The sequence below is a fragment of the Coptis chinensis genome, unplaced genomic scaffold (genome assembly GCF_015680905.1).
Source record: "Coptis chinensis isolate HL-2020 unplaced genomic scaffold, ASM1568090v1 utg724_pilon_pilon, whole genome shotgun sequence".
NCBI lineage: Eukaryota > Viridiplantae > Streptophyta > Magnoliopsida > Ranunculales > Ranunculaceae > Coptis > Coptis chinensis.
Window position 1 is genome coordinate 111,848 of NW_028238181.1, and position 25,659 is coordinate 137,506.

The 25,659-nt window shown below is 36.2% G+C and overlaps 2 protein-coding genes, 1 long non-coding RNA gene and 1 pseudogene across 4 annotated transcripts; 1 reads left to right on the forward strand and 3 right to left on the reverse strand.

Moving 5' to 3' along the window:
* Positions 1 to 675: 675 nt before the first annotated feature.
* Positions 676 to 2,721, reverse strand: LOC147472834 (uncharacterized; annotated as a pseudogene). Its single transcript, XR_015210674.1, has 4 exons — positions 1,910 to 2,721; positions 1,268 to 1,368; positions 1,025 to 1,148; positions 676 to 895 (listed from the first exon to the last, which is right to left on the reverse strand). The product of XR_015210674.1 is annotated as an uncharacterized LOC147472834 (transcript).
* Positions 2,722 to 4,043: 1,322 nt separating this feature from the next.
* On the reverse strand, positions 4,044 to 5,107 carry LOC147472835 (acidic endochitinase-like). Its single transcript, XM_086588195.1, has one exon. It carries the CDS (start codon positions 5,073 to 5,075, stop codon positions 4,176 to 4,178), a length of 900 nt encoding a protein of 299 aa, XP_086444321.1. The 5' UTR covers positions 5,076 to 5,107; the 3' UTR covers positions 4,044 to 4,175.
* Positions 5,108 to 12,133: 7,026 nt separating this feature from the next.
* On the reverse strand, positions 12,134 to 14,632 carry LOC147472836 (PR5-like receptor kinase). Its single transcript, XM_086588146.1, has 5 exons — positions 14,629 to 14,632; positions 14,516 to 14,575; positions 13,394 to 14,350; positions 12,946 to 13,154; positions 12,134 to 12,220 (listed from the first exon to the last, which is right to left on the reverse strand). The coding sequence occupies exons 1-5, from the start codon at positions 14,630 to 14,632 to the stop codon at positions 12,134 to 12,136; spliced, it is 1,317 nt and encodes a 438-aa protein (XP_086444272.1).
* Positions 14,633 to 14,698: 66 nt separating this feature from the next.
* LOC147472837 (uncharacterized) lies at positions 14,699 to 19,461 on the forward strand. The gene is made up of 2 exons (XR_015210667.1): positions 14,699 to 14,933; positions 15,353 to 19,461. It is a non-coding gene; the product is annotated as an uncharacterized LOC147472837 (long non-coding RNA).
* The last annotated feature ends 6,198 nt before the right edge of the window (positions 19,462 to 25,659 follow it).

A 25,659-nucleotide genomic window follows, 5' to 3' on the forward strand; every position in this document is an offset into this window, starting at 1 on the left:
TAAACGGCTGGAGACAGAACGCCTCAGATAAAAACACCACCAGGTGTAATCATTACCAAAATCTTACTTGTACCTCCCACCACCGGGAAATAGGGACTACCGCACCAACTTCCAATCAGCCCACGACTCATACTAAAACCAGCCCAACACACATTCATAATCTCCACCCTACACATGTACAAGGGGGTACACGTGTCTCAGAGATCAACACTCCCTTAAGCCTATAAATACCACCTACTTGAACTACGTGGGACCTGATTCTTCTCTCTCCTGAAAAAACCAAGAGAAAATACGTAGACAGCTCGCTTATCAGCGAACTCGGTCTCTCCAAAAAACCTCAGCTCATTCTCCTCTCTTCATTGCATCTAAAAGAAAACCAAAACACCCCTTTATACTTACCATCATCATAAGTACCTATACAGATTCAAGGTTAGAAAATGCTTAAAGGATAGATATACACGTGTCTGTGTTTTTGCAAAAAAAATCATTTGTTTTTTGCCACATCATGTATTTGTCATATGTTCTGAATACTGAAATTACATGATTTAATTACTTAATTCTACTGGAATCGTCGTGCAAGTTTCACTCACTTTCACAAATAAGGAACTTAACTTGACAGAAATCTGAAAAAAGAACCATTTAAAAAAACTTGGGAATACTAGTATTGTCTTCTTGTGGAGCTCAAATTGAAAACTGTATATTCAATAATGAGCAATGGCCAAGTTTAGAGCTGTCTAGAAACAGTTAGTATCCTCTTTCTCTTTTATTTAAGTTACAAGTTACAACTTGCAAATGATTCTGAAAATAGAAAAATATTGGCTCTCTATATATATACCTTTATCGTCGAATAAGGATGTTAAGATAGCAAGACAAATGCATATACTAATATCTTCCCCTACAAGCCAAAGCAGGATAAATGTTAGTGAGATATTTAAACTACATAAACACCAGCACAGTACAACTATATGACAGTCAATTGTTATTAGGCACAACCGCGCAGGACATGCACAAATTGCTAACTCACCAGTACGACAGCAAACTAATAAATTCAAAGCAAACTAATAAATTCCGTTTCTCAAGTTCAACTTTGCAAAATTGAATGCTGATGGTAGATTGTTCAGCAAGGAATACCGATCAAACTTTGAGGTCTGTCCATGAAAATTAAAATAAGTAACAATATGTTCAAATGAGAATAAGAACAAATAGCAAAAAAATAATAATAAATCAATTAAGAAAGAAAAAGTAGTAGTAAATACACACCACGTACAATGGGTAGATGCAAATAGGCATCAGCTTCAGGAAGACACATAGAAACCGCCTCAGTATCACAATTCAACACACAATCGACTTCATTAAGGAAGTTTCCACCTGCATCAGAAAATTTATATATTTAGAGAGAGAGAGAGAGTTTAATGTGCAATTAAAAGAGAATCAAGTCATAGCGCGAAGTTTGAACAAACGAGTGCCATAACATGCATTTACATATGAAAGTCATGAGAAGATGTAAATTCATTCTGTAATATTATTTATCTCAGATTCTTCCTTGCGGCCAATGTTTAATCAAATTAGAAGTTCTCTTCATAATTCCTCTTCTTTGGTTCCCACAATTAGGCAGTCTACATGATCCTTGGCTCCCAAACTTACATCGAAGGTAGGTGTTTCCACATATTCTCAATTGTTGGAGGAGAAATATGATATTGATCACCAATACAGTATAATAAAAGGAAGCATGTTGTTAGACTCTTATCAGAAACCTGTCAATACATTAGTCACATTTAACTAGCTAGACCAAACATTTGAATCCTGTCTATGAACAATTATGAAAAGGTAGGTACATGAATCAAAAAGTTCAGTAGAAAATACAACTTCATTGGTTCGGCTTAAAGTTTCAGAAGTCCACGAATCATACCATTCTGAATTGAGCCCACTGCAAGGTTTGTAGAACCCAGCCAAGAAATCGTACTATTTCCATCCATAGACTTCACATCCATTTTGTTGTGTAACAGCTGAGAACCCACCCAACACTTCGTCTTCAGTAGATAAGTGATTGCTGCTCAATAACCCTAGCGCTTTGATGCTGCCTTGAGAGCACTCTACCCCCTTTGAGCGCGATAAACTGTGTCTTTCTCAACAATATCAGCTATTTTCTGATTACATAGATAAGGGCCAGAACTTATAAGATCATAGGAGTGTTTCCAAAAAAGATCAGGGGTTAAACCCCTAGCCCAGCTTTCTCGTCATCCCCTGCACCCGAGATATAATGCCAGCTGAACTCCGAGCTAGTCCTCTGTTGAACAACACCTACTGAAATGGATGCAGTGACAAGGATGATCGGGGTGAAATCCCAAGAGTCATAGTCAGGTACCTCATTTAACCAGATGAGACTTTTTTGGGAGATCCACAGTGGGCGTAGGGGTTTTTGCAAGGAGGATGCAACAGAAGCAATATCAGCACCACTGGCTTCAAGTTGTCTAGTCCATTCTTCTAAGCGGTCCTCTATAGACTGCATCTCGATTTTAGACACCCATAGAGGAAGGTGCAAGGAGCAGTCCCAATCAAGAGACGCATTTAGAGTGTTTGCAGTATCATGATTCGTAATAATCGACTCCTGTTGAAAATATAGGTTGCTTAAAATGTCTAGCAAAAACTTAATTCGACTACTGTAAGAATGTGTCCACATAGATATGATATCACAAGGACAAAGGAGTAGAGATTGAAATTAATTAACCTTAGTGACTCTTTACACTCTTTTGCTCTCCCAAGTTGGCCCATTCAGATTACTAGAGATATATGACGCACGATGGTCAAAATAAAGTCAACTTCTAGAAATGACTTTGTTGGTTCTTAATCATAAGAATCTGAATATAATCAAGGACTCATATAATGCAAGTATACTGCTGGACAGATAGGAATAGAGAACACACTTGTTCACACAAAAGCTACTGAATGCAGTTGGCAACTACCAGCCATGGGAAGTGTTAAACTTAATGCAGATGGTTCTGTACAAGAAGGTAAGTGGGGATACGGGGACTGATCATTCATGGTCCAGGAACTCAAAGGGATACAAGCAGGTTTGTTACGTTGCATTATTTTGAAGTGTACGCATGTGGAAGTAGAGTCTGACTCTGTGAAGTCGATCATGGCAATCAAGGACACAGAAAAACCTCCCTGGTATTGTGTCAATGTAGTAGCCAGCTTCAGGCATTTGACAATGAGCTTTACTAGTATAAGTTTTAAACCTCTTCCCTCTCCTCGTCGAATCCACAATCATACATCCTCCTTTCTGTCCTACCCCATCAAAACCCAACAAAACTTAGAAACTAAACTACACAAAAGTAAAGAAAAAAGAAAAGAAAAGAGGATTATGAGAGTTACCAGCGAGATGGGCAACGTGGAGATTGAGACGAGAAGTATTAAAAGACCAGTTATTGCAATGACCATCAGTTGATTTGAAGTAACAAGTGGATAAGAAATGAGTTGAGTACCAAAGACCACATCTTAAGTTGGCAAGAAGAGTGAGTTGAGGCCATAGTGCCATACTTGTGATATTTCACCAATGAATATTGAGTCTTTGTATATTGAACGTAGTGCGTTGTATAATGAATTGTCCTTTTTTTTAATGCTTCTACAAGCTTTGTATATGGTTTGAATTTGTTGAACAAGGTTTTGAGTTGGACTTACAAGGAAGGTTATACATTGACCATCGCTATTATTCTTTCGGTCCAGTTTCCAAATTACAATTCTCACGTGTTCCCGACTTCCCGTTCATCGTGTCATTGTCTTTTCAGCAGATATCAACCTTTCGTGCCGGGTACTAGTATTTCGAAACAGAAAACGAAATATTTCAGAGCGTTTTGTTCCATGCTTTTCAGTTTACGTAATACAAAATAGGGATAAACCAGTTTATGTAATTTCAAATCTTCGTTATTTAGCTTTGGTATGAACATCGATGGTTCTACGGTTCTACCTGGATCTTCTATGGATGAGAGAGAATTTCGTATACAGGGAGAATTGAGCTTTTAGTTTGTCAAAATCCCAAAGTATTAATGCAAAGCTGCCACAGGTGTTTATCTTTATTACAAGGAGAGAAAAACCTTATTCTCATTATTCATAAGAGTTACAAATTACAACTAACAGAAAGATCTTTCGAAGAAATTTATTGGCAAACAAGCCATTTAGACGCTACTCCTTATATTGGAACTGTAGCCACTTTGATCATCAAAATATTTATTCCAAAGCATAACACCTCCATACTTGGCAGAAGTCCTAATAACTGGGAGGACTCGAGAGGTTAACACATTTGCAGGAATGAAACCACTCCCTGCTGCACCAGTAGCAGCAGGTAGACCCATGAAAATCTTGGTAGCCGGAATTGTGGAAGTCCATCGGTTCCACGAGTTTATGAGGTTCCCAGTGTTACCAGAACTGTATTGACACTGAGGATTGTTGTAAAACTGCACCCATACATAATCGAACAAACCAGTATTAAGCGCTTGGCCTAAATGTGCATCAGGAAAGGGACACTGTGGAGCTGCGGTCAAGTAAACCTTTCTAGCCGGCGTGCTAAATGCAGATAAGTGCCTAGCAAGTATATCCCAGTTTTGTGTAGGGCCCAATTCAATGTCAAAATCTATTCCATCCAACCTTGCATTCCCAAGGGGGCGCGATGTAGACGTACCCCCTAAGAAATTGTTCCACAAGTAATCAGCAACTTGTCTCGCGTCCGCTGCAGAGGCGATTGAGTAAGTGCCTCTGCCGCCTCCAAGGGAAAGCATTACCTTAATTCCGCGGCTTTGACAACTTCGAATACCGTCGCTAGTGATGGCGCAACCATTATTTGAGGGGTTACAATGACCAGCCAAATTGATCTGTGGGGTTTGACCATTTCCAAATACGTTGAGGAAAGCTATGTTAACAAAAGCATATTTCCCTGTTGCACATGTTGATGCTAAAGTACCTTCGTTGCCATTTTGGCCCCAATAGATTGCAATGTCACCTGCAAGAGAGGTGCTGACAAGTGTGAAAAGCAATATTAAGGAGAGCAATGGAGATAGCGGTGAGTTTTGGCAAGTCATGTTGGGCTTCTGAGTCGATATTGGAAGGGGCCTTCTTCTTATATGTTTAAATTCGTGGACTATATCGACGTTTAGTGTGGTTTTGCTATCGTTTACTAGTCAATGTATTGGAAGTGGTCCACTAGCAAGACCTTAGGAGGTTATTCAGACCTCGCGCCGGTCTTCCCCTCTTGAGCTTTTCAGAATAAAAAACTATAAAATCTATTAAATTCTAAATTAAATCGATTAATTTCAGCCACACAATTAATAAATATATACAAAATTAATCATAAATATTACTAAAATGTCATTTTATTGGTTCGGGTTCATATTGGTTCTGTGAAGGACAAACCCGAAACCAAACTAATATCTTATCAGTTCGGTTCGGTTTTGGGTCGGTAGAGCACAAACCAAATTACTAAAACCCAAACCGTTTTTTATTGGTTTGGTTTGATTCAGGTCGGTTATCGAAACCCATTGACTTGTATGAACCATGAAGCACCTTTTAAAGAGCGACATTGTGAACCCCTTTACAAAGTTTACAGCATATAAGAGCATTCCCAATCACAGTCACTATGGAGGGAAATTGACAATTTTCACCGTTTTTTAGGAAAAAAAACTCTTGCCCTATGCAAGGGTAACAAAATCGGTCAGTTGTGACTAAGTGAAAACAATAGTAGCAATTGCTACCGAGAAAGTAGTTGAGTTGTGAATTTCAGACGGGATGTTTTATTCCGTCTCATGTGTTTTTTTTTTTTTCCGGACGAAATGTTTCGTTCTGTCTCGCGTGTTTTTTCGGTTTTTTTAAATTTCATACGGGATGTTTCATTCCGTCAGCTGCGTTTTTTCAATTTTTACATTCAGACGGAATCAAACATTCCGTCCAAGATTCAAACTCATTTGCATTAGACAGCCTCACCTTGCTTTTCACCAAAACGGTAGGAAACAAGGGAAATTTAGCCTACATGGAGGTGAAAAATTCTCGCTTGCATTGGGAATGCTCTAATGGTAGATTTATTCTTCTTTGTCAAAATCTCACTTGTAAGTTGTGATATTGTTTACATTTTACACCAAGAATCATGGGTAAGTTTGACACCAAAACAAAGTCGTGATTGTTGACATAGTCACACAATCAAAAAATTTAGGATAGGCTGATTTTGGTAGAGTTGATCTCCTCACTTTAGAGAATGATATCTTCAAAACAGTCAAATTATTTTGAAATTTATATCCATACCAAACTATATCGATCTACAAGTAACGAGTGGTGCTTTTGAAATTTGTTCTTAGTGTTTGCATATCTATATAACAAAGAAGGGAAGTGTGGGCCAACCACCCCAATCCCTAACTTTTAGATTTTGTTTATGATGTGGCATCCAAGAGTGCTAATGGGGTTCTAATATATATGGGGGTGTGCTCATAGTAGTCAACAAGTGTGGCTGGGTTTTTTTGGAACTGGGTTTCAGTTGCAATTCGGATGGGTTTATGCTGGGCTTTTGTGGGACTGGGCTTCAATTGCAATTTTTTAAAAATCAATGCCGTATAGACTGGGCTTTTCCTTGCCCTATGGCAAGGGCATTATACTAGTCATTGATAAAGACACACTCATACACAACAAACACAGTAACAGACACACCGTTGAATAGCTCGTGACAACTTAGGCGTCCTATAAGGGTGTGTCCATATTGCAAGATGCAACAATGTCAATTGAAACTTTGAAATGAAAGAAAAGACAAGAAGTCAAAAATAAATGAATATATTAATTTTCTATTACTTCCATGCTTTTTTTTTTCTAAAGATATATATACTTCCATGCTTATTAGGAAAGCATTAGAGCATCATCAACGCATTTCTATTTTTTGTTGTGACACCTCAACATATTTTGTTGATAAAAATTTCTAAAATCAAGCAAAGAACCAGCGCGATTTTGAGAAAATTTGGTTTTTTATTTCGGACGGGAAAAGTTGTCCCGTGCCGAATTAATTTTTTTTTACACGGCAAAAGTTGTCCCGTCTTTATTGAAACAATTTTTTTTTAAAACGCGTGAATTCTCTTCCAGTACCATTTCCCCCATAGAACAGGCAAGATAAACTCCCAAACCCATCCCTTCAATCACCAAATAAAAATTCGTTTTTCAACCAACTTTATTTTTGTTTTTTGCAATGGATCAACATTGTCGAGCTAGACGTAGGAAGACTATTATGCGTGGGTCGGGGAGTTCAAATCCTCGGAAAAATGAGAGTGAACTCGTACCATAAAATGATTTCAATTTTCCACAAAGATTGAGTATTGTTGATCATCCGACATTGGCTCCTGATCCAGACAAGCGCGTTTCGTATTTATATAACACTGATAGAGTAAGTATGAGTTTATGAACGTTGTTCAATTGATTTTGATTTAAAATCGTGTTTAGAATTTATCGTATATCACTTGTGAGTTGTGATATCGTTTATATTTTACACCTAGAGTCATGGGTAAGTTTGACACCGAAACAAAGTCATGATTGTTGACAATCACACAATCAAAAAATTTAGGATAGGCTGATTTTGGTAGAGTTGATCTCCTCACTTTAGAGAATGATATCTTCAAAACAGTCAAATTATTTTGAAATTTCTATCCATACCAAACCATATCGATCTACAAGTAACGAGTGGTGCTTTTGAAATTTGTTCTTAGTGTTTGCACATCTATATAACAAAGAAGGGAAGTGTGGAGCCAACCACCCCAATCCCTAACTTTTAGATTTTGTTTATGATGTGGCATCCAAGAGTGTTAATGGGGTTCTAATATATATGGGGGGTGTGCTCATATTAGGAGTGGAACTCGGGCGGGTTGGGTCGGGTTGAGGCCTAACCCGATCCCAACCCGAGTTTCAAATGTATCAACCCGAGCCCGGGACCAAGCCCTAGTCGGTCATGAAATTTTCAGCCCAAGCCCTAGCCCGACCAAAATATATCAACCCAAGCCCTACTCGGGTTGGTCGGGTTGGGTCGGGTTTTTGGGTTTTTCGGGTTTTCTGATAAAATTGTGAAAAATAGGCCGTGAAGCAGTCACATGTCAGATACATTGCCATGAACATTATGCTTAAAGGAACAGCAACTCACATATAGCCTTAAACAACCAAAGCAAAACATATAACTAGAGAGCAAAATGACAAAACCATTATGGAAAAGTTAAATAAAACAACTGCATCAAATTGATTAAGTTCCTCATAATGAGGATTTAATAACATTTACTCTTTTAGAGTTACATAAACTGAGATTATTCAATATAAATAAAAATACAAATCTCTAAAGTTCATCTCGAACAGCTTATTTTATTGAGATGATGTATGCAGCAACAGATCAATGCCTAGCTTTATTCTTATAGTCAATGAACCATACACGTACATTCCATCGCTAAGTACCTGAAAATATTCCAGAAAAATACTATTAGACATGGTTAGCAACTAAAGGCATGAGTATCACAGTAACTTACTCTTGAATTAAATAATCTAATTACCTAACAACGTAGACTAAGCTGAACCATTCCTACTTAAACAACTATAAAGTTCAACTCAACCGGCATGGTTGCCTTCGATAATTTCAACTGGAAAATGTAAAATGTAAAGATATTAGAAGGCGAGATTTATGTATGGACTAAAATTATTATATGATATTATAAAGTAAAGTTGTACATACCTTCCTCCTCTTCATCGAAATCTTCATCCGCCTCAAGTGGTGCAGAAACGTGAAACCAATCTTGCCCACAAACTAAGCTTTCAACAAATCCAAGTTTTAGTTTACTACGAAAACGGTCAAGTATGCGACCTCCGGTACTAAAAGCTGACTCCGAAGCTACTGTTGACATTGGAATGGCCAATATATCCCGCGCCATATGAGAAAGAACTCGGTATTTGGATTGATTTAGCTTCCACCAGTTCAATATATCAAAATTCTCATCATCGCTTTCAGCTTCCTCACAAAGGTAACGTTCTAGTTCTGATTTGTTCAAAGTGCCTTGCTGTTTTTGCAAGAATTGCCTATAAGCTTTCTTCACATTTGCTGCTTTCCCAAACGTAAATTTAGAACCACTATCACTACCTTTGTCTTGAGACTTGTTTTCATCAATAGAGTTAGAAAGCAAAATAGAAGAATGATATTGTTCGTAAAGACGAACCATGACAGCTTTCACCTTGTCAATCTTGTCTTTAACTGTAGTCTCATCATGAATTTTCAGAAAGCAAAACCCTCACATATTCCAACTTGTAACAAGGATCCAAAACTATAGCAACAATTAAAAGGATGTTAATCTTATCAATATTACCCCAATATTTGTTAAACTTCAGCTTCATTTTTTCAGCCATGTTAGAGAAAGAAATAGTTTCACTTTTTGGCCACTCGTCTAAAAGTCCTTCAATGGCAAACACCTCATGAAAGTATGCATTAGAAGTTACATACCTATACCCTGACAAGCATTTTGTTACCTTGTAAAACACTTCTAAGAACTTGCATAATTGGCTCACTGTTTCCCAGTCATCATCAGTTGGCATCTCATTCCCAATTTCAGTTTGAAACTGTGGATCTTGCTCTTCTAAGCGATCAAACGCCTTTTGAAACTCCGAAGTAGATTGTAACATGAAGAATGTTGAATTCCACCCGACTAGGACATCCATACACACTGACCTGTTGTTGGAAATTTTTTCATGCTCAACACATTGGTTAAATCTCTGCAAATGTGAGGGTGAACTCTTCACAAACTTAACACAACTGCGAATTCGCTGCACCTCATCACGAACTTCATAAACACCATCTTTGACAATCAGATTCAAGAAATGAGCACAACAACGCATATGAAAAAATTCACCATTCAATAACAAACCATTTTTTTTAATGAACTTCCTCATTAATGATTGGACAGCCACATCATTTGAACTACAGTTATCCATAGTAATTGTGTTTAACTTATCAATTCCCCAAGATAAAAGACATAACTCAATAGCATTCCCAATATACTCACCCTTATGTGGAGTTGGGACAACTCGAAAATTGATAATTTTTTTATGTAATTTCCAGTCCTTGTCAATATAATGTGCATTGATGCACATATATTCAAGATTCTGGATGGATGTCCACATGTCAGTGGTAATGCATACTCGCTGATCAGTTTCTACAAACATCTTTCTCAACTTTTGTTTCTCACTCAGATACAATCTCATGCAAGCTTTCCTAATAGTAGGGCGGGACCTGTGCTGAAACCTAGGTTGCATAAGGTTGCAAAAGTGTCTAAAGCCTTGATGCTCAACAAAATTTAACGGTAACTTATCAATCATAATCATGCGAGCAAGGCTATCTACACATGCTTCTTGATCAAATTTCCAACTAGAAAGATTAGTTTCACCATCACTATTAGAGAATGACAAAACAGGTTGTTTTTTATCCTTACTTGAACGATTGGGATTCAACTTACAACTATTTGTATGCCTCCATAAGGTGCTAGTTCCTTGTGAACTAACAACCCCTAGACCTTTCCCACAATACTTGCAGTTTGCACGACCAGAAGATGATCCATCTGGCTTCAACACTTTTTTGTAGTGCTCCCAAACATCAGAAGTTCCTTTGTAAGGCTTTTTACGTTTCTTTGCTTCGTCCTCATGCTTAACATCAATCACATCAACAACAATTTCTTTGTTGTTCTCGGTATTATTATTTTCCGCCATTGAGACTGTTTATCCTACAAGGTACAGATGAACAAACAATAAGAAAAAAATATTTCGTTTGGTTTCATACTTAGCAAAATATTGTGAAGAATTGAACAAACAATAAGACAAAAACGAAAAATACAGTAAAAAAAGAAGAAGAGATAGGAACAAACAGGCAGCAGAAGGAATGATTCAATTGCAAAGAACTCGACACCTTTTCACAATTATATACGCAAATAGCACCGAAGTAGTTGCAATCTTTTGATGAAATCAATGGAATTTGATTAATTGAGGGGGAAAGTAACGTGATTGATTGATTTGATTCCATAATCCTAGGATATTCTCAATTTTAATTTTGATAAGAATAAATCTACTAAAGGAAAGTGTATAATAGAAAAAAGGAATGTATATAGGTACACGGGCTCAGGTTTCTCGGTTATTTGATATTCTAACTCGAGCCTAGCCCAAAACCGGGTTGAGCTTTCACTTTGCAAGACCGAGCCTGGACCACGGATCTAAAATGCAAGCCCAGGACCATCAAAAGTCGGGTTTTAGCCCATCAGGCTTGGGCTAATCCGACCCAAGTTCCAGAGGGGATGCTCATAGTGGTCAACAAGTGCGGCTGGGCTTTTTTGGGACTGGGCTTCAATTGCAATTTGGATGGGTTTCTACTGGGCTTTTGTCGGACTGGGCTTCAATTGCATTTTTTTTAAATCAACGCCGTATGGACTGGGATTTTCCTTGCCCTACGGCAAGCGATTTATACTAGTCATTGATAAAGACACACTCATACACAGCAACACACACACCGTTGAATAGTTCGTGACAACTTAGGCATCTTTATAAGGGTGTGTCCATATTGCAAGATTCAACAATGTCAATTGAAACTTTGAAAGGAAAGAAAAGACAAGAAGTCAAAAATAAATTAATATATTAATTTTCTACTACTTCCATGTTTTGTTTTGTTTTTTTTTTCTTTTCTTCTAAAGATATATATACTTCCATGCTTATTAGGAAAGCATTAGAAAGTGAAGTAGGGATTAAACCACGTCAGTATGATGTCTTACTTAATTGATCTTTTAATTTTAATTTTATACTTTTGAGTTGCATGCTGACAAATGAAGTAGAGCTACATGTGTTTGAACTCTGAACTACTATATTCTTTTCACATCCAAGCAGAAATTACATAATTTCACATCCAAGGTTAAGGATCAATGTAGCTTAATTAATTTATTTATTTCTTGCACTTGTAACTAGTAGTTTAGGTGATTTTGTCTTGTCATAATTTAACCTCCTCTAATGATCATACTCTTAGAGAGGAAGTAACTTGCAAGCTTCTTGGGTTGTTTTAATGAAACAGGTAGGGATATGCCTCAACCCCAATACTGCTTTGTGATATGCCTCAAAACATAGCCATAACAACATATATACAGGCATACAGCAATTGAATGTCAACCAGCAGAAGCTGATATTTCGCATTGAATTTCGCCTTGCCAAAAATATTTTCAAGAATTAAACACCAGGCCAACTTAACTGTTTGTCGAGTTGCAGGGACAATCGCACTAATCTGTTGATCATTTTGGGGCAGCGCGTGTATGCATTCAGCAACACGCTCTACATATTATTTTTCTCAAAAAAGACAAAAATTGTCAAATTCACTTACTTTAGCAAGTCATTAGTCATGAACTACATTATGTGGAATAATCAAATTATTCTTAATCATGACATATTCCATAGTAGGTAGATAAAAACATATGTTCGAGACATATGATTAATTAACTACAACTTCTTTTGTAGTTATAGCGAAAAAGACCAAAAAATACATCAAACTTTGCAGTTGGTTTCAAAAGAGACAACATACTTTTTTTTAATTCAAATAAACATTGTACTTTCAAAACATTTCAATTTAATCAAACTGTCAAATTAATTGGATGGCATGCTGACGTGGGTCGTTAAAAATTTCCCCAAATCTAATTTGCCCATCTGGCATTAGTTTCAACCTTGAGGTGGCATCCACATAATATTTCGACTCACTAATTTCTGAAATGTCAACTGAAAATCTAATAGATTACATTTAAATTGATATGCTACGGTCGAAATTGGTAATGCAGGAGATCCACTAATTTTGGTGGAATCACCTCCCGCGCTTGAAGAGCCATAATATGGATAAAACGGATCACAAGGTGACGGAAGTTGTATGTTCCCCACAAGTACCTGCACCACAACACTCATCGTTGGTTTGTCATTAGGCCAGTATTGAGTACACCATAACGCAACTGTAGCTAATGTTTTTGCCTTTGATTTATCCTTGTCAGTGATGCCACAGTCATCCATAATTTCATCTAGTTGCCCTTTCTTGAACTTTTCCCAAACTTCTCCAGATAACCAATTTTCTCCATCAAGATTCCTCTTCCTCCCCAAAACTTCAAACAACAACATTCCAAAGCTATAAATAGATGGTGGTTGCCACATTCCAAAGCTATAAGTGATGCCACAGTCGAGGTGCTGCTGGTGGTTGCTTGGAGCTGGTGGAGTCTATGTCGAGACTACCATATATTTACAGCTTCTGTTGGTTTCAACTGTTTTAATTTCAGTTTTCTTTTCTTGTTTTCAGGTTAATGTTAATTGTTTTGATTGTAAGAAGTTATGTACAAATTAATACAATCAGGGCAGTTTATCAAAAAAAAAAAAAAGCTATAAATATCACTTTTGGAAGTTACTGGCATTTGCATCCACATTTTTGGGGCAGCATAGTTGCGGGTCCCTCTAAACTCAATCAGAGATATTTGACTTAAATCTCTTTGAGAAACTTTGGTCATTCCAAAATCTGCAACTTTAGGGCAAAGTTTTGAGTCAAGGAGCACATTACCGGGCTTTACATCATAGTGAACTATTTTATGAACGCAACCTTCGTGCAAATAAGAAAGCCCTTTTGTTGTCCCAATTGCAATATCATACAATTTATCCCATTGTAAATTAAGGCGGTTCTCATATAAAACCTTGTTGAAAGATCCATTCTCCAAGTATTCATAGACAAGTGCTTTCATATTGGCCTCAAAGCAGTACCCATAAAGTATAACCAAATGTCGATGCAAAGTACTACTCATTGTTCTCACTTCAGCCATGAATGTGAATTCCATGACATTCATTGCGATGTCTTTGAGTTTTTTAATGGCTACTTGCACACCAATAGGTAATTTACCTTTAAAGACATCTCCATATGCACCATAACCTATTTGATTACTGAAATTTTTAGTAATGCTCGTAAGATCCTTATGTGAATATTGTTTTATCTTCTTTCTTCTCAGCTCATCTAATAACAATTCAATAGGGTTTGAGCTGCCATTGACCCCTTCTTCCAAAACATCCTCAATTTTTGCCTGCGTCTCAACTGCTGCAGAAAGCACTTCTCGAAAAGCACTTACGGTTTCTACGTTCTCAAATTTTGACTGCCTCTCAATTGCTACAGGCGCCTCTTCATGAGGCTGCAGAAGAGGAACATAGGTTGGTCTCAAAGGAACAGTTGAAGGATCAATTTCACCAGTGTAGTATTTATCCATCATCTCTCTTGCAGAATCAGAATGACCAACATCTTCAAAATCATTCGTCGCATCTTTTCCTGCATACGTTCAAATACGTATCATGAATCCATATCCTATGAAAAGTTGATGCAAGTTAAGTTGGTAAACTGGTAAAAGTTATCACCACAAGCCCTGGTTTATAACCCGCCAGCACTTATCACCCACTCATTAGCAGAATACATGGGTGAAAGGATGATACTTACCTGTAGCAGAAAGCAAGACCTTATCACCTCCAGGATGGTCATCCACGAATGGAGTTGCATCTTAGACCTGAAAAAGTAGTTTGAAAGCACAAGTTAAATCTTGTATATCATACACATTAAAAAATGATTTTAATTCAATGTCAAGGCTAATGCTAAACTTAAACAAGGACCCTTACAGTTGGGTTTGTGAAGGTACTTAAAGCTGATAAGACAACAAAAGCTCGTTTCAAGGAAGCCACCATTTTCCAAAGAAATTCTAGGCACACTAACAGAAAATTTTAGGTGAGAGAACATGTTGATTAATAGAGCTTCCCAATGCAATTGACTTTGCCAGGTGAGTGAACGAAGTCCTCTAGTTGCTAAAAACACAAAAAGACTTCCTGATGAAAAGTAACTTCCAACAAGATAAACTTCTTGGGTAAGTATACGAATTCACCTAGTTAGGAATCACAGAAGGAATCTCTTATACTGTCTCGCTATTTTATTTTCCTGTTTTCAAATGTTTATATAATTGGTGGGACAGGATCTAAATAGTTCACCAGCCACCACCATGTGACTCTACTAAACTAGGTATATCAGGTGAGTTTGTGAAGGTGACTATAGCCACCTTGCATTGAGAATGCTCTAAGACGCATCACCAATCTACCATAAGTTTTTATAAGAGTTTGACCTTTATTGGCTTCTATCAATATTGGATATATACAAAAAAACAAATCCTTAGATACCTCTTTGCCTGAATCATCTAATTTAGACAAAAGTTTAAAATCAAATTCAAAACTAAGACTTCAATTATTTAAGAAGTACTTCTAACCTGTGATAGTGTTTCTTGTTCAGCAGAAGGCATTTCCCTTGAAGCAAGTTTGTCACGCAGTTGTACAAGTGATATGGAATGAAAGGAACTGGCGTCTCAAAAGGAAGAGATACTTATCAGCTGAAGTTGTAAGTTTTAAGGTTTTGAACAACATGAGAGTGTATATTGGGAAATCACTAGATAAGGTTAAAGAAGATGGGGCTACGAGAATGGTGTTGACAAGGCTAGGCATTGTGGTTAGTTTCAAACAGAGAGAAGAGAAGTAGGTAAAGTGGGAGAAGCCTACCACTGACGTGCCGACCTTAAACACAGATGGATCGCTACAAAATGGACGAGTTGGTTATGGAGGGGCTTTGCGAAATTGGAATGGGGATGGTGTTCACTGGAACCTCAAAGAAGTTATCAGTATTGCATCAAGAACTGTTGGGAGTACTTCAAGGGCTTAAAGGGGTGGCAGCAATGAATGTCATGAGAGTGGAAGTGCAATCTGACTCAGTGCGAGTGGTGAAGATGTTGACCAAAAAAGAAGACCCGCCATGGTACTGTTGCAACTTAGTGGCCCAGATTCTTGTGGAGCTAAGGAAGTTTGAAGAAGTAAACTTCAAACATGTTCTAAGGGAAGGCAACCAGGTGGCAGACTATATGTCAAAGCTACATACTACAGACCTAGATGCCACTAGTGAATGTAATGAAACTTTGTATTTTATGCCCCCCATGGATCACAAAATTAGTGAATTGATCAAAGGGGATAAAGAAGGGAAGTTGTACTTGAGAACTTAATATTAATATAAATAAAGGTTGGGGTACCCTAACCCCTAGTTGTTTCAAAAAAAAATCAAAACTTTGGAAAAACTGTCAAGTTTTTCAATTGAGTGATAACATGAGACTCAAGAGTGACGTGATGGACTATGACATTGTTAGTTCTGTAGATGAATTTAACAAATGGGTTCTAGATCTAGGAGATGGGAACCTACTTGCAAAGGCGATAAATGAAGAAATATAGCCGACTTGGATCAAAATACCTAATAACTTACTCATTCTAGAAAGTGACAACTTAGCTGAAGATATCATCAACACCATTTATCCAGATTTGGTGAATAAGTATATAGAAATTAAGTACTTGAAAGAGAGGAGTATTCTAGCACCGAAGAATGACACAGTAGACGAAATAAATTCTGCAGTTGTTTCAAAAAATCCTGGAGATTTAAAAAGCTACTTAAGTGCAGATTATCTATGTCCAATCCCAGGAAAGTGCGCATAACAAGATGTTCTGTATCCAACAGAATTTTGGAATTTTCCAGAGTACCAAACCACAATTTGAAGGTTAAGCATGGAGTCCCTATTATGCTGATACAAAACATGAATCAAAGTGAAGGACTGTGTAATGGTACTAGACTCACAGTGACAAATATTGCTCCAAAAGTCATAGAAGCAACAATTATTACTGGAACAAAGATAGGAAAACCAGTTTTTATTCTCCGAATGATTATGTCTCCAAGTGAGACGTACAAAATGGCCTTTCGTCTTTAGGAGGAAACAATTTCCTATCAAAGTTTGTTTCGCTATGACTATAAACAAGAGTCAAGGTTAGACTTTTGATAAGGTTGGTGTTTATTTACCCAGACCAATTTTCACACATGGCCAGTTATATGTTGTTGCCTTGCGAACCACCTCAAGAAAGGGATTGAAATTCCTAATAAAAAAGGACGGAAATGAACTCTAAGGACGCACAAAGAACATCGTGTATAAAGAAATTTTCAATTCAATATGAAGATATCAACTCAAGGTATGTCCTAATTTAGATATTTTACATTCAAGATGAATCACATACAAGATTAAAATAAAAATAAGTTAAATAAATATATATTAATTTCTTGCATAATACAAAAGCATGGCAGCAGATCTCCTAGGGATTAGATTGATTGTTTCTTCTGTAGGTCTAGGATACAAGCTGTGAAAGAGTGTTGAATTTAATCTAAACAGGTTTACTGACGTTGGATATGGTGGTGCTGCAAGGGACCATCTAGGTGAAGTTGTCTTTGCTTTTTGTGGTGGTTCTGGAAGGAATTATGTTCTTTTTTATGAGCTACAAGCTATAGAGAAAGGGTTGCAAGGATGTAGTTCAAGCTGTAAAAGAGTGTTGACTTTAATCTAAATAGGTCTACTGGCGTTGGATATGGTGGTGCTGCAAGGGACCATCTAGGTGAAGTTGTCCTTGCTTTTTGTGGTGGTTCTGGAAGGGATTCTGTTCTTTTTCAGGAGCTACAAGCTATAGAGAAAGGGTTGCAAGGATGTCAACTACATGGCTTTCGGAGAGTTGATGCTAGTTCTGACTATTTGTTCAGAGAATATCAGTAGTTCGACGAGTTAATTTTTCCAGTCAATTATATTGTAATTCCCCAAATTACATCCTCACTTAGACATTTTGACGTGATCCTAATAAGATCTTTGCACTATTTTATTTTATTAAAGGGTGAAAAGACATCAAAATACAGCCCCCAGCTCCGAAAGGGCCAAATACAGAGGTCTTTCTCAGTGTCTACTTGGAATATTTTAGAAAAACATAAGATATTAATCACTGCAGTATGTGGTTAATAACAATAGTGTTTTTGACGTAATTATCTGTTCAATCTTAGAGATGAGATGACCAGTGTAGTCAAGGCGCGCGCCTAGGCGCGCTTAAAGCGCAAGGCGCACTTTTAGTGCCTCGCCTTGACCAAGGCGCGAGAGGTAACATAAGGCGTGCGCTTTTTGTCGAGGTGCGAGGCGCACAAGGCACGCGCCTTATCAACTTTTACAGTTTTTTCATTTTTTTTTTACAATTTTTTGCTATACGTGACACATTTACACTCGATCCAATTGTTGTATGATATAAGAAATTGTACAAATTTAATAAGTTTCATTGTGGAGTACACTTTAAACTTAATTTTGACTAGTTTTTGTTAGGTTGTATGGATTGAGAGAAGACACAAAGATGGATTAAATTTTAAATGAAGTTTTACGGGATTCTAAAATTGAATCACGTGTTCTATTTTATGAAGAACTCATTTGACTCAATTCTATCGGTTCATTATTTTAGTTTATTGAAGTTGAGCTAGATTATATTGAGAGATACGAGTTTTATTTTGCTCTTTACTTATTGCTTAAGATTTTTCTTTTAAATGACTACAATGGTTTTATGTTTGCAATCACATAAAATTAATTTTAAAGTTTGGCTAAGCAAATCAGTGATAATTCATGTCATATTTAATATTTATTTTATTTTTTATTTGATATATCTATTTTTTTATTACTATGCGCTTCACTTCAATCAGCGGCACACGCACTTCAAGGCTTAGGCCTAAGGCACAAGAGGGTGTTGCGCCTTAGGTGCGCTTTAACGCCTTTACTACACTGGAGATGACTCATCATACATTTTTATATATATGGATTCATATCTTGAGTAATTTTTAAATCTAGAAATTTTCTATATGATACACAACAGGAAACCAATCCTTGATAAAGGGGTCATTCTGTGCAAATAAAATGTGAGACTCAGAAAATACAATATAATTAGATTAAGAGTCTAGGTTTGAAAACAAACAATCGATTGATAAATTAAGTTGATCACAAAGAAATAAACAATCGATGATTCAAATAAAAGAAAAATATGAATTTAAACAACCATGACAATTATTGTTTAGGTGCTACGTTGTCAATATATGTAATGAAATTATTTAAAAAACAAAACAAACATAAAAAATTCAAGAGATAATAAAACAAATAAACAGCCAAACAATGAAATAAATAAATAATGAATAATTCTTGTAATTAAACAAAATAACATGAATTTCTTAGCGTCAAGAGACTACATCAAATAGAACACAAAAGTTCCAAATAAAAGCAAACTTCTTGATGAAAAAGAATCAAACAAAAGCAACCAATCATTACATACCTGTGCCAATCTCCCCAATGCAGAGGCTCACATTTCCCTAAGCTGTGTATCTGGAGATTGAAGCATCTCAACAAGAGGGTGGATAACTCCTCTCTGGACAATGTGCACCTGTTCCAATCAAGTTATTAAAGAAAAACAATAATAAAATATGCATCAATAAACTTCTCTACATTCCTATGCTACTGTCCTATCTCTAGGAATTCATCCTCCACTAGCAGGTTCTTTTTCTTTTCCAACGCTTCTTATTTATGAAAGTTTGTCACTATTGAATCCGTCTTTAATTTTTAGTTTAAATTTATAATACTATCTTAAATTTCTTATATGATTTGCAACTATGTTCCTTTCTAAACTATAATTATGACAAGGAATTGATACTAAGATTGTGTCGAAGTATTTAAAATTTATAGAAAATTTTAAAGCCGCCTTGCATATTTTGATTTTTATATATGAAAATCAAAATCCTCGATTGCAGTTATCCAACTAGGAAAGGTATAGGATTAAAACATGTGTAGAATATTTTGTCCCACTTCTGTTCTAGGAGTGCAGGTGTTTCAAGAACAACACCCTAAACAACTCTTATGGAAGAAGTATCTAGGTATTTTTCTACGAATCTTGCAAGTAATGAAGATGACGTACGCAGGAGAAATTTCTAATGGTTTAAGAACCACTGCATTTCCACCTACAATAGCTCCAATGATTGGATCAAGAGATAACATTGGAAGGAAACATAAGAGAAGCTTAAAAATGATACAGCTGCCTATAGAGAAACATGAAGCACTATAACAAAAACCAAAGAATCTACTACCTCCAAAGAAATGTCATAGTTTTTAGAGTTCTTTTCAGCAAGATATGGCAACGGTTGAGGCTCCTACAAGTGTAGTGTTACAAAATAACCTTTCACACAAGAACTATAATCAAAAGAAAGGGATAGTCTTATGGATTTTGTAACAATGAAAATGGTTGGTTACCTGTTTAGGAGCATCACAAGAAAAGGGCTCCAGAGCATCCAGTGTTACTATCCAAGGGGATAATGTTACAAAATAGACTATGGTCGTCAAAATTAATGAATGGAAATGCAAAACAGTAAACATAAGAGCACAAATCCTTTATTAGAAACGCAAAATAGTAAAACTTTGCAACGGTAATTTTGCGGTACAGTGAACTCAATGTGTTTAACGAGCCATGGAAGTTTATGCTTGACCAAGCAGTCAAGAAAATATCTACAGCATCAAAATCATGCTCAAATAAAAATCAAAACTTCATGCATTGATAGTGGTTATATGAAAATTTAGACTAAAATTGGTTCAGGACTACTCTTTTTTAAGTTTAAGTTAAACGATGTCCAACCAGTAATACTAGCACCAGTAAAGGAAAATTAAAGAAAACATTTTGTTTCGCAAAAGAACTGAATAAAGAGAGCATACAATCCACAGAGCAGCTAATAATCTTACCTTCAACCAAAGTTGAATCCACCAAAAGGGACTGGATGCTCACTTCCTCCAAAGTTGAAACCAGGTTGTGCAGCTCTACCAGGAGGATCTGCTACTGCCTCCTCATCATTCTCCAACCAATAAGTCTCAAGGATCATCACTGCTTTCTCATAAATATCAGTGTTGTCATGGCTTTGGGCCTCATCAATAAGTTGAGCAAAGACATTCGATCATGCCTTCAGTGTGCCCTGCATTCTTCTCAGCTTCTCCAACCTTCAAAATATTATCAAGCCCTTCCAGACAAACAGTAACTATTCTTGGATCAGGGCAGACAAGTAGATCACATAATGGTCTTATAAAACCCTGGCTCACAAGGTACCTAACATCCAGGATGACAAACAGCTAAATGCACATTCAAACTATAATAATTAAAGAGGAAAAAGAAAATGAAAAGAATCATACTTAGTTTGCTCATTGTCGCCACCAAAAGTAGCATTTGAGATTGCCCAAGCAACTTCTTTCTTGATATCAAACTCAGCAGTTTACAGAAGATGGACAAGAGGTCTAATCATATCAGCCACAATCACAACCTGCACAAATTAGAAAGTAGAGATTAATCTCATGATCAATCCATATACTACAGTAAGCAGCACAACCTGCAAAGATTAGTAAGGACATTAACGGTGGTAATAAAAAACACAAATGTTCCTTGAATTTTTAACATGCTTCTATATCAAGTGAGTTAATTTTTACTTTCTAATTTGTGTAGGCTTCTTTCTTAATACTTTTCTTATGATTGTGCGTCAACAGTTTTAGAAGGCATGAAAGAGCTTGCTGATTGATGATGAACTGGGGAAAAAATATAAATTAAAAAATTAAAACACAATGTAAAATAGAGTAACAGATAAATCACATGAAAAAACATATGATTATGCATTATAAGTTCGTAACCGTTTGTACAAATACCTCAAAGAAAACCAAACAACGAAAACAATCATTACCAACCCAACACTTAACTTCTACAAGCACATCGATATTTACCTTGGGATTAAAGAGAAGAACCACAAAAGAGGCATAACATAAACTCAAGATCAACGACACGAGCACAAGAATGGCAATGAAGAACATCAGGGAGAGTACTAGAAGAAGGTGGGGGAGGAGAAATGGATGGTGGGAAAAATAAAGAACAATTGTTATAGTGCATGAGTGGTTCTTTGCTTGGCCAATTTGGCGGGAATAACTCAGAGGAAATGAAGTTGGCCAATTCATGAAAAATATACTGGGCTTGAAGCCCAAGTTAAAGTTAAGGACACAAAACAATATTTGGGACCTTCCAAATAGAACAATTATAGATATACATGAATTTAGAATAATACACAAACTAAACTTCTAATCACATAGGGAAACCTAATCAATTTACATAAATAAACATATATATGTAGAAAAATAAAACTCGTTCATATTGAATCCAGAGCATACGCATATTAAACAAACGGTTAAGGTAAACAATTCTTCTTATCATCCTCAATATTGTATACATATATAGCAAAAAATTCAATTTAATCCAAATATCTATACTTATGAGTTTCATATATTTAATTGTGTTTTCCTATATAAAAAAATTCTATTGCACGGTCATGGAGTATGAAAATTACAACTTACGTAAAACTAAGTTGCTAAAAGATATTCTAGAAGCAGTTCTTAATGTTCAACAAGATCCACTGTACAACACAAAAATAGAGAATAGACGATTCATCAGCAGTGTAACAATACATGTACCAAAAGACATATTCTGATGCTTTTAATGCAATAAAATTTATAAAAGATGAACATGAAATAGAAATTGAAGACTTCAATTTCAAAGAGCTGTTGAAGAAAAGAGAAGAAGTTGAAGAAAAACAAAATCAGCTTGACACCCTCAAAAATTTTATGCTAGATTGTATGATTCAAGACAAAGAAAACAGAGACAAGATCTTTGAGCTCAAGGAAATAATTAAAGAGATGAAGGAAAAGGAGAAAAACACTTGGAAAGATATTAGCAGCAAAGACGAGAAGAAAGATTTGAGAATAAAGAAAAGGAAAACATCACAATTAATGTCGAGGTTTAACACTTCTTATTGAAAGTTTGTCATTATTGAGTCCTTTAATTTTTAGTTTAAATTTATAATATTAACTTAAATTTCATATATGATTTACAACTATGTTCAGTGATAATCTTTTCAAGTTTATATGAATTAATTTAATTTCTTATCACTGTACATTTCATAATTATAGCAAATGACCTTTTAGAGATATTGGCACATTTACTAAATCACACTACCTGCTTAATATTATGGAATATGGATGCTAAAGTTGCAGGAATACTTCCAGATAAAGCCATGACAAATTTTGAGTGGACATAAAATTTCACTCCAAGGATTTTAAGCACTTTCCTAGCTTGACTTTCTAAACAATATTGTGATGTACAAGTATCATGGCAATTAAGGGTTCACGGTTATGGTGAATGCGCAAGAGGTTTGTTATGAGTCGAAACACTCACTTTTCCAATCCGACTACTTCAACTTCGCCTTTGGAGTAGGCAGTCGTATCATAGCTTTGTTTTATTTGGTGACCTTCCAAAAGAAGTGAATAAATGTAATCATTTTTTTAGCCAAGGTTTTGTGTACAAATGGCATTTAAGAGCTATTCCCAGTCATCAAACCACGGGGAAAGAATGATAGATATCTCTAAACAGATAAATTGCTCTACATACTCATGTATATTACAGACAAAAAAAATTGCGTTGCCACTTGCCATTATGACATAATTAGAAGTGTTGGGTTTAAAATATTAATTCTAACATAATCAGAAGTGATGGGTTTAAAATATTAATTCTAAGAAAGTGTGAAGAGTGCCAAAAGTAGGAAAGCATAGCACACAATGTTTTCTTTGTGCGTTGTTAGTTCTGTTACAACTCATTTCTCTGTTTCGTATATCATAACGAAATTGAAAGTAACCAGATACCAAACCAATATATCATAGCCCATTTCAAAGCTCACAGACAAGTGAGAAGCAAATGCAATAAAAAGATCCCAGTAGCTATGTAAGCAGTAAGCTAAGGGGTTCACAATGTTCTGTGCTTGAAGAAACCTATGCATTGGCAAATTCAGAGCAGAAACATAGAGTTGAGGGAGCATGCCCCGCGCAAATATCTGGGTTTGATCAGCTATATCTGCTCCTAGGCCCAATGCTTGCAAGATTGTACTCGAGTACCAATATAGCAAGGAAGATAGTATTGTTGCTCCCAAGTGCAAAATTATGCCCTGTTGGCAAATGACACCGAGTGATGCGTACTTCTTTACTCCATAGGCTTCGCCACAACTAATTGTAACCACAATAGCCATACCAGATTGTACACAAGCATGAGTGTTCTTAGGCACATAAGCAAGCAGAGAGATAGACGGAAGTATATCGGACAACCAAAAACTGTGTGTCATCTATTGGTGTTTAGAATGCACAAGGAGGTAACACTTGCCTAGAATGCATCAGATTATTCTCGCTATTCCTTTTAAATTCACCGTTCCGGGAAATAACATTCTTCACACATTTTCTCTATCTCCAACTCATCTTTCAAAATATTTGCTCTTCTATTAGCAATTTCATACATCATGGGAGCTATTACTACGTCAACCAACAAGGCTCTATTTAAGCCAGGGCACAACCTTAAGGCTAGGCTCTACGACCAAGGGGAAGGAGATTGTTGGAAAGCCTTATTACAACTGAAGTCTTGCACCAGTGACAATTCATCCTGTTCTGAAATTAGCACAAGCCACATTACCTAGGAAAGGAAACGATTACATCAATGGAAGGTATATCGGACCACCAAAAGTTGTGTGGCGTCTACTAATGCAGTTAGTTCTTACCCTATTATTGGAGCAAATAAAAAATGAGACAAGTGGAGTAATGTTTAGCAAGTTCAGCAAAGGGTCCATGACTGCAGCAAATGAGCCAAGTAGAAGAATGTAAAATATCAACCCAAGTTCATCAACACAGTGAAGCTTTGACTCAAGCGTATGGTCAATTCAGAAAAAAAAAAAGACAAATAACTCTATCTAATGGGCTTTACTTGGGCTTTTTTAATAAATAAACAATGAGGCCCAAACAATTTAAAAAGTTCAACAAATTAATGGACTATGGGTCAAAGTTTGGGCTTTTGTAAAATACATACATAATTAGAAGACTTTGGGGTTTTCACGTTGTTCATACATTTTTTTTGCTAGATAAGCTGTTCGTTTTCACTATAAACTCCACATACGTTGAGAAATAGTAGCAAATAAATAATAGTTCAATTAATACGAATTTTATCTTTCCAATTCGTTGATTCTTCTTCCATCATATCTTAACGATTCAATATGTATAGTAAGTGCAAGTTTATACATGAACAAAAAGTTCTTAATAAATAATACTCAGACCAAGGACACGACTATAGACCACAGTTTGGACTTTTGTAAAATACATACATAATTAGAAGACTTTGGGCGCAAGTTTATACATGAACAAAAAGTTCTTAATAAATAATACTCTGACCAAGGACACGACTATGGGCCAAAGTTTGGCCTTCCATAAAATACATACATAATTAGAAGACTTTGAGCTTTTCAAGATATGTAGATTATCTTTCAGACCATTGATCATGAAACGGCGTATGGGAAAGACAGGCTTGAAGAAGACGATAACGCGTTCGAAAATCTCGCGGAACAACTAACAGAATATCAAATTCAATCATAGAATGAATGGGCTTCCGTTTATTTCTTCACTTCTAATTCTAATCTCACCAATTATTCTTCTTCTTCCAGCTATTCATTATTCTTAATTCACATACATCATACATCAAGATTATCTTCAAAGCATGTTGTAGTATAAAACACTTCCTCCTCTTCCTAAGGTTTGCCTACATCGTAAATAAAATATAACACAAAATGTTGCACAA

Excerpts from the sequence above, each read along its gene's own strand:
- LOC147472835 (XM_086588195.1), bottom strand. The coding sequence starts at position 5,075 with ATGACTTGCCAAAACTCACCGCTATCTCCATTGCTCTCCTTAATATTG.
- LOC147472836 (XM_086588146.1), bottom strand. Across the intron at positions 14,351-14,515 it reads GGTCTTGCTTTCTGCTACAG|GAAAAGATGCGACGAATGAT; the intron begins GTAAGTATCATC and ends GAACGTATGCAG. Across the intron at positions 13,155-13,393 it reads TTTGATAAACTGCCCTGATT|TTTTGGGGAGGAAGAGGAAT; the intron begins GTATTAATTTGT and ends TGTTGTTTGAAG.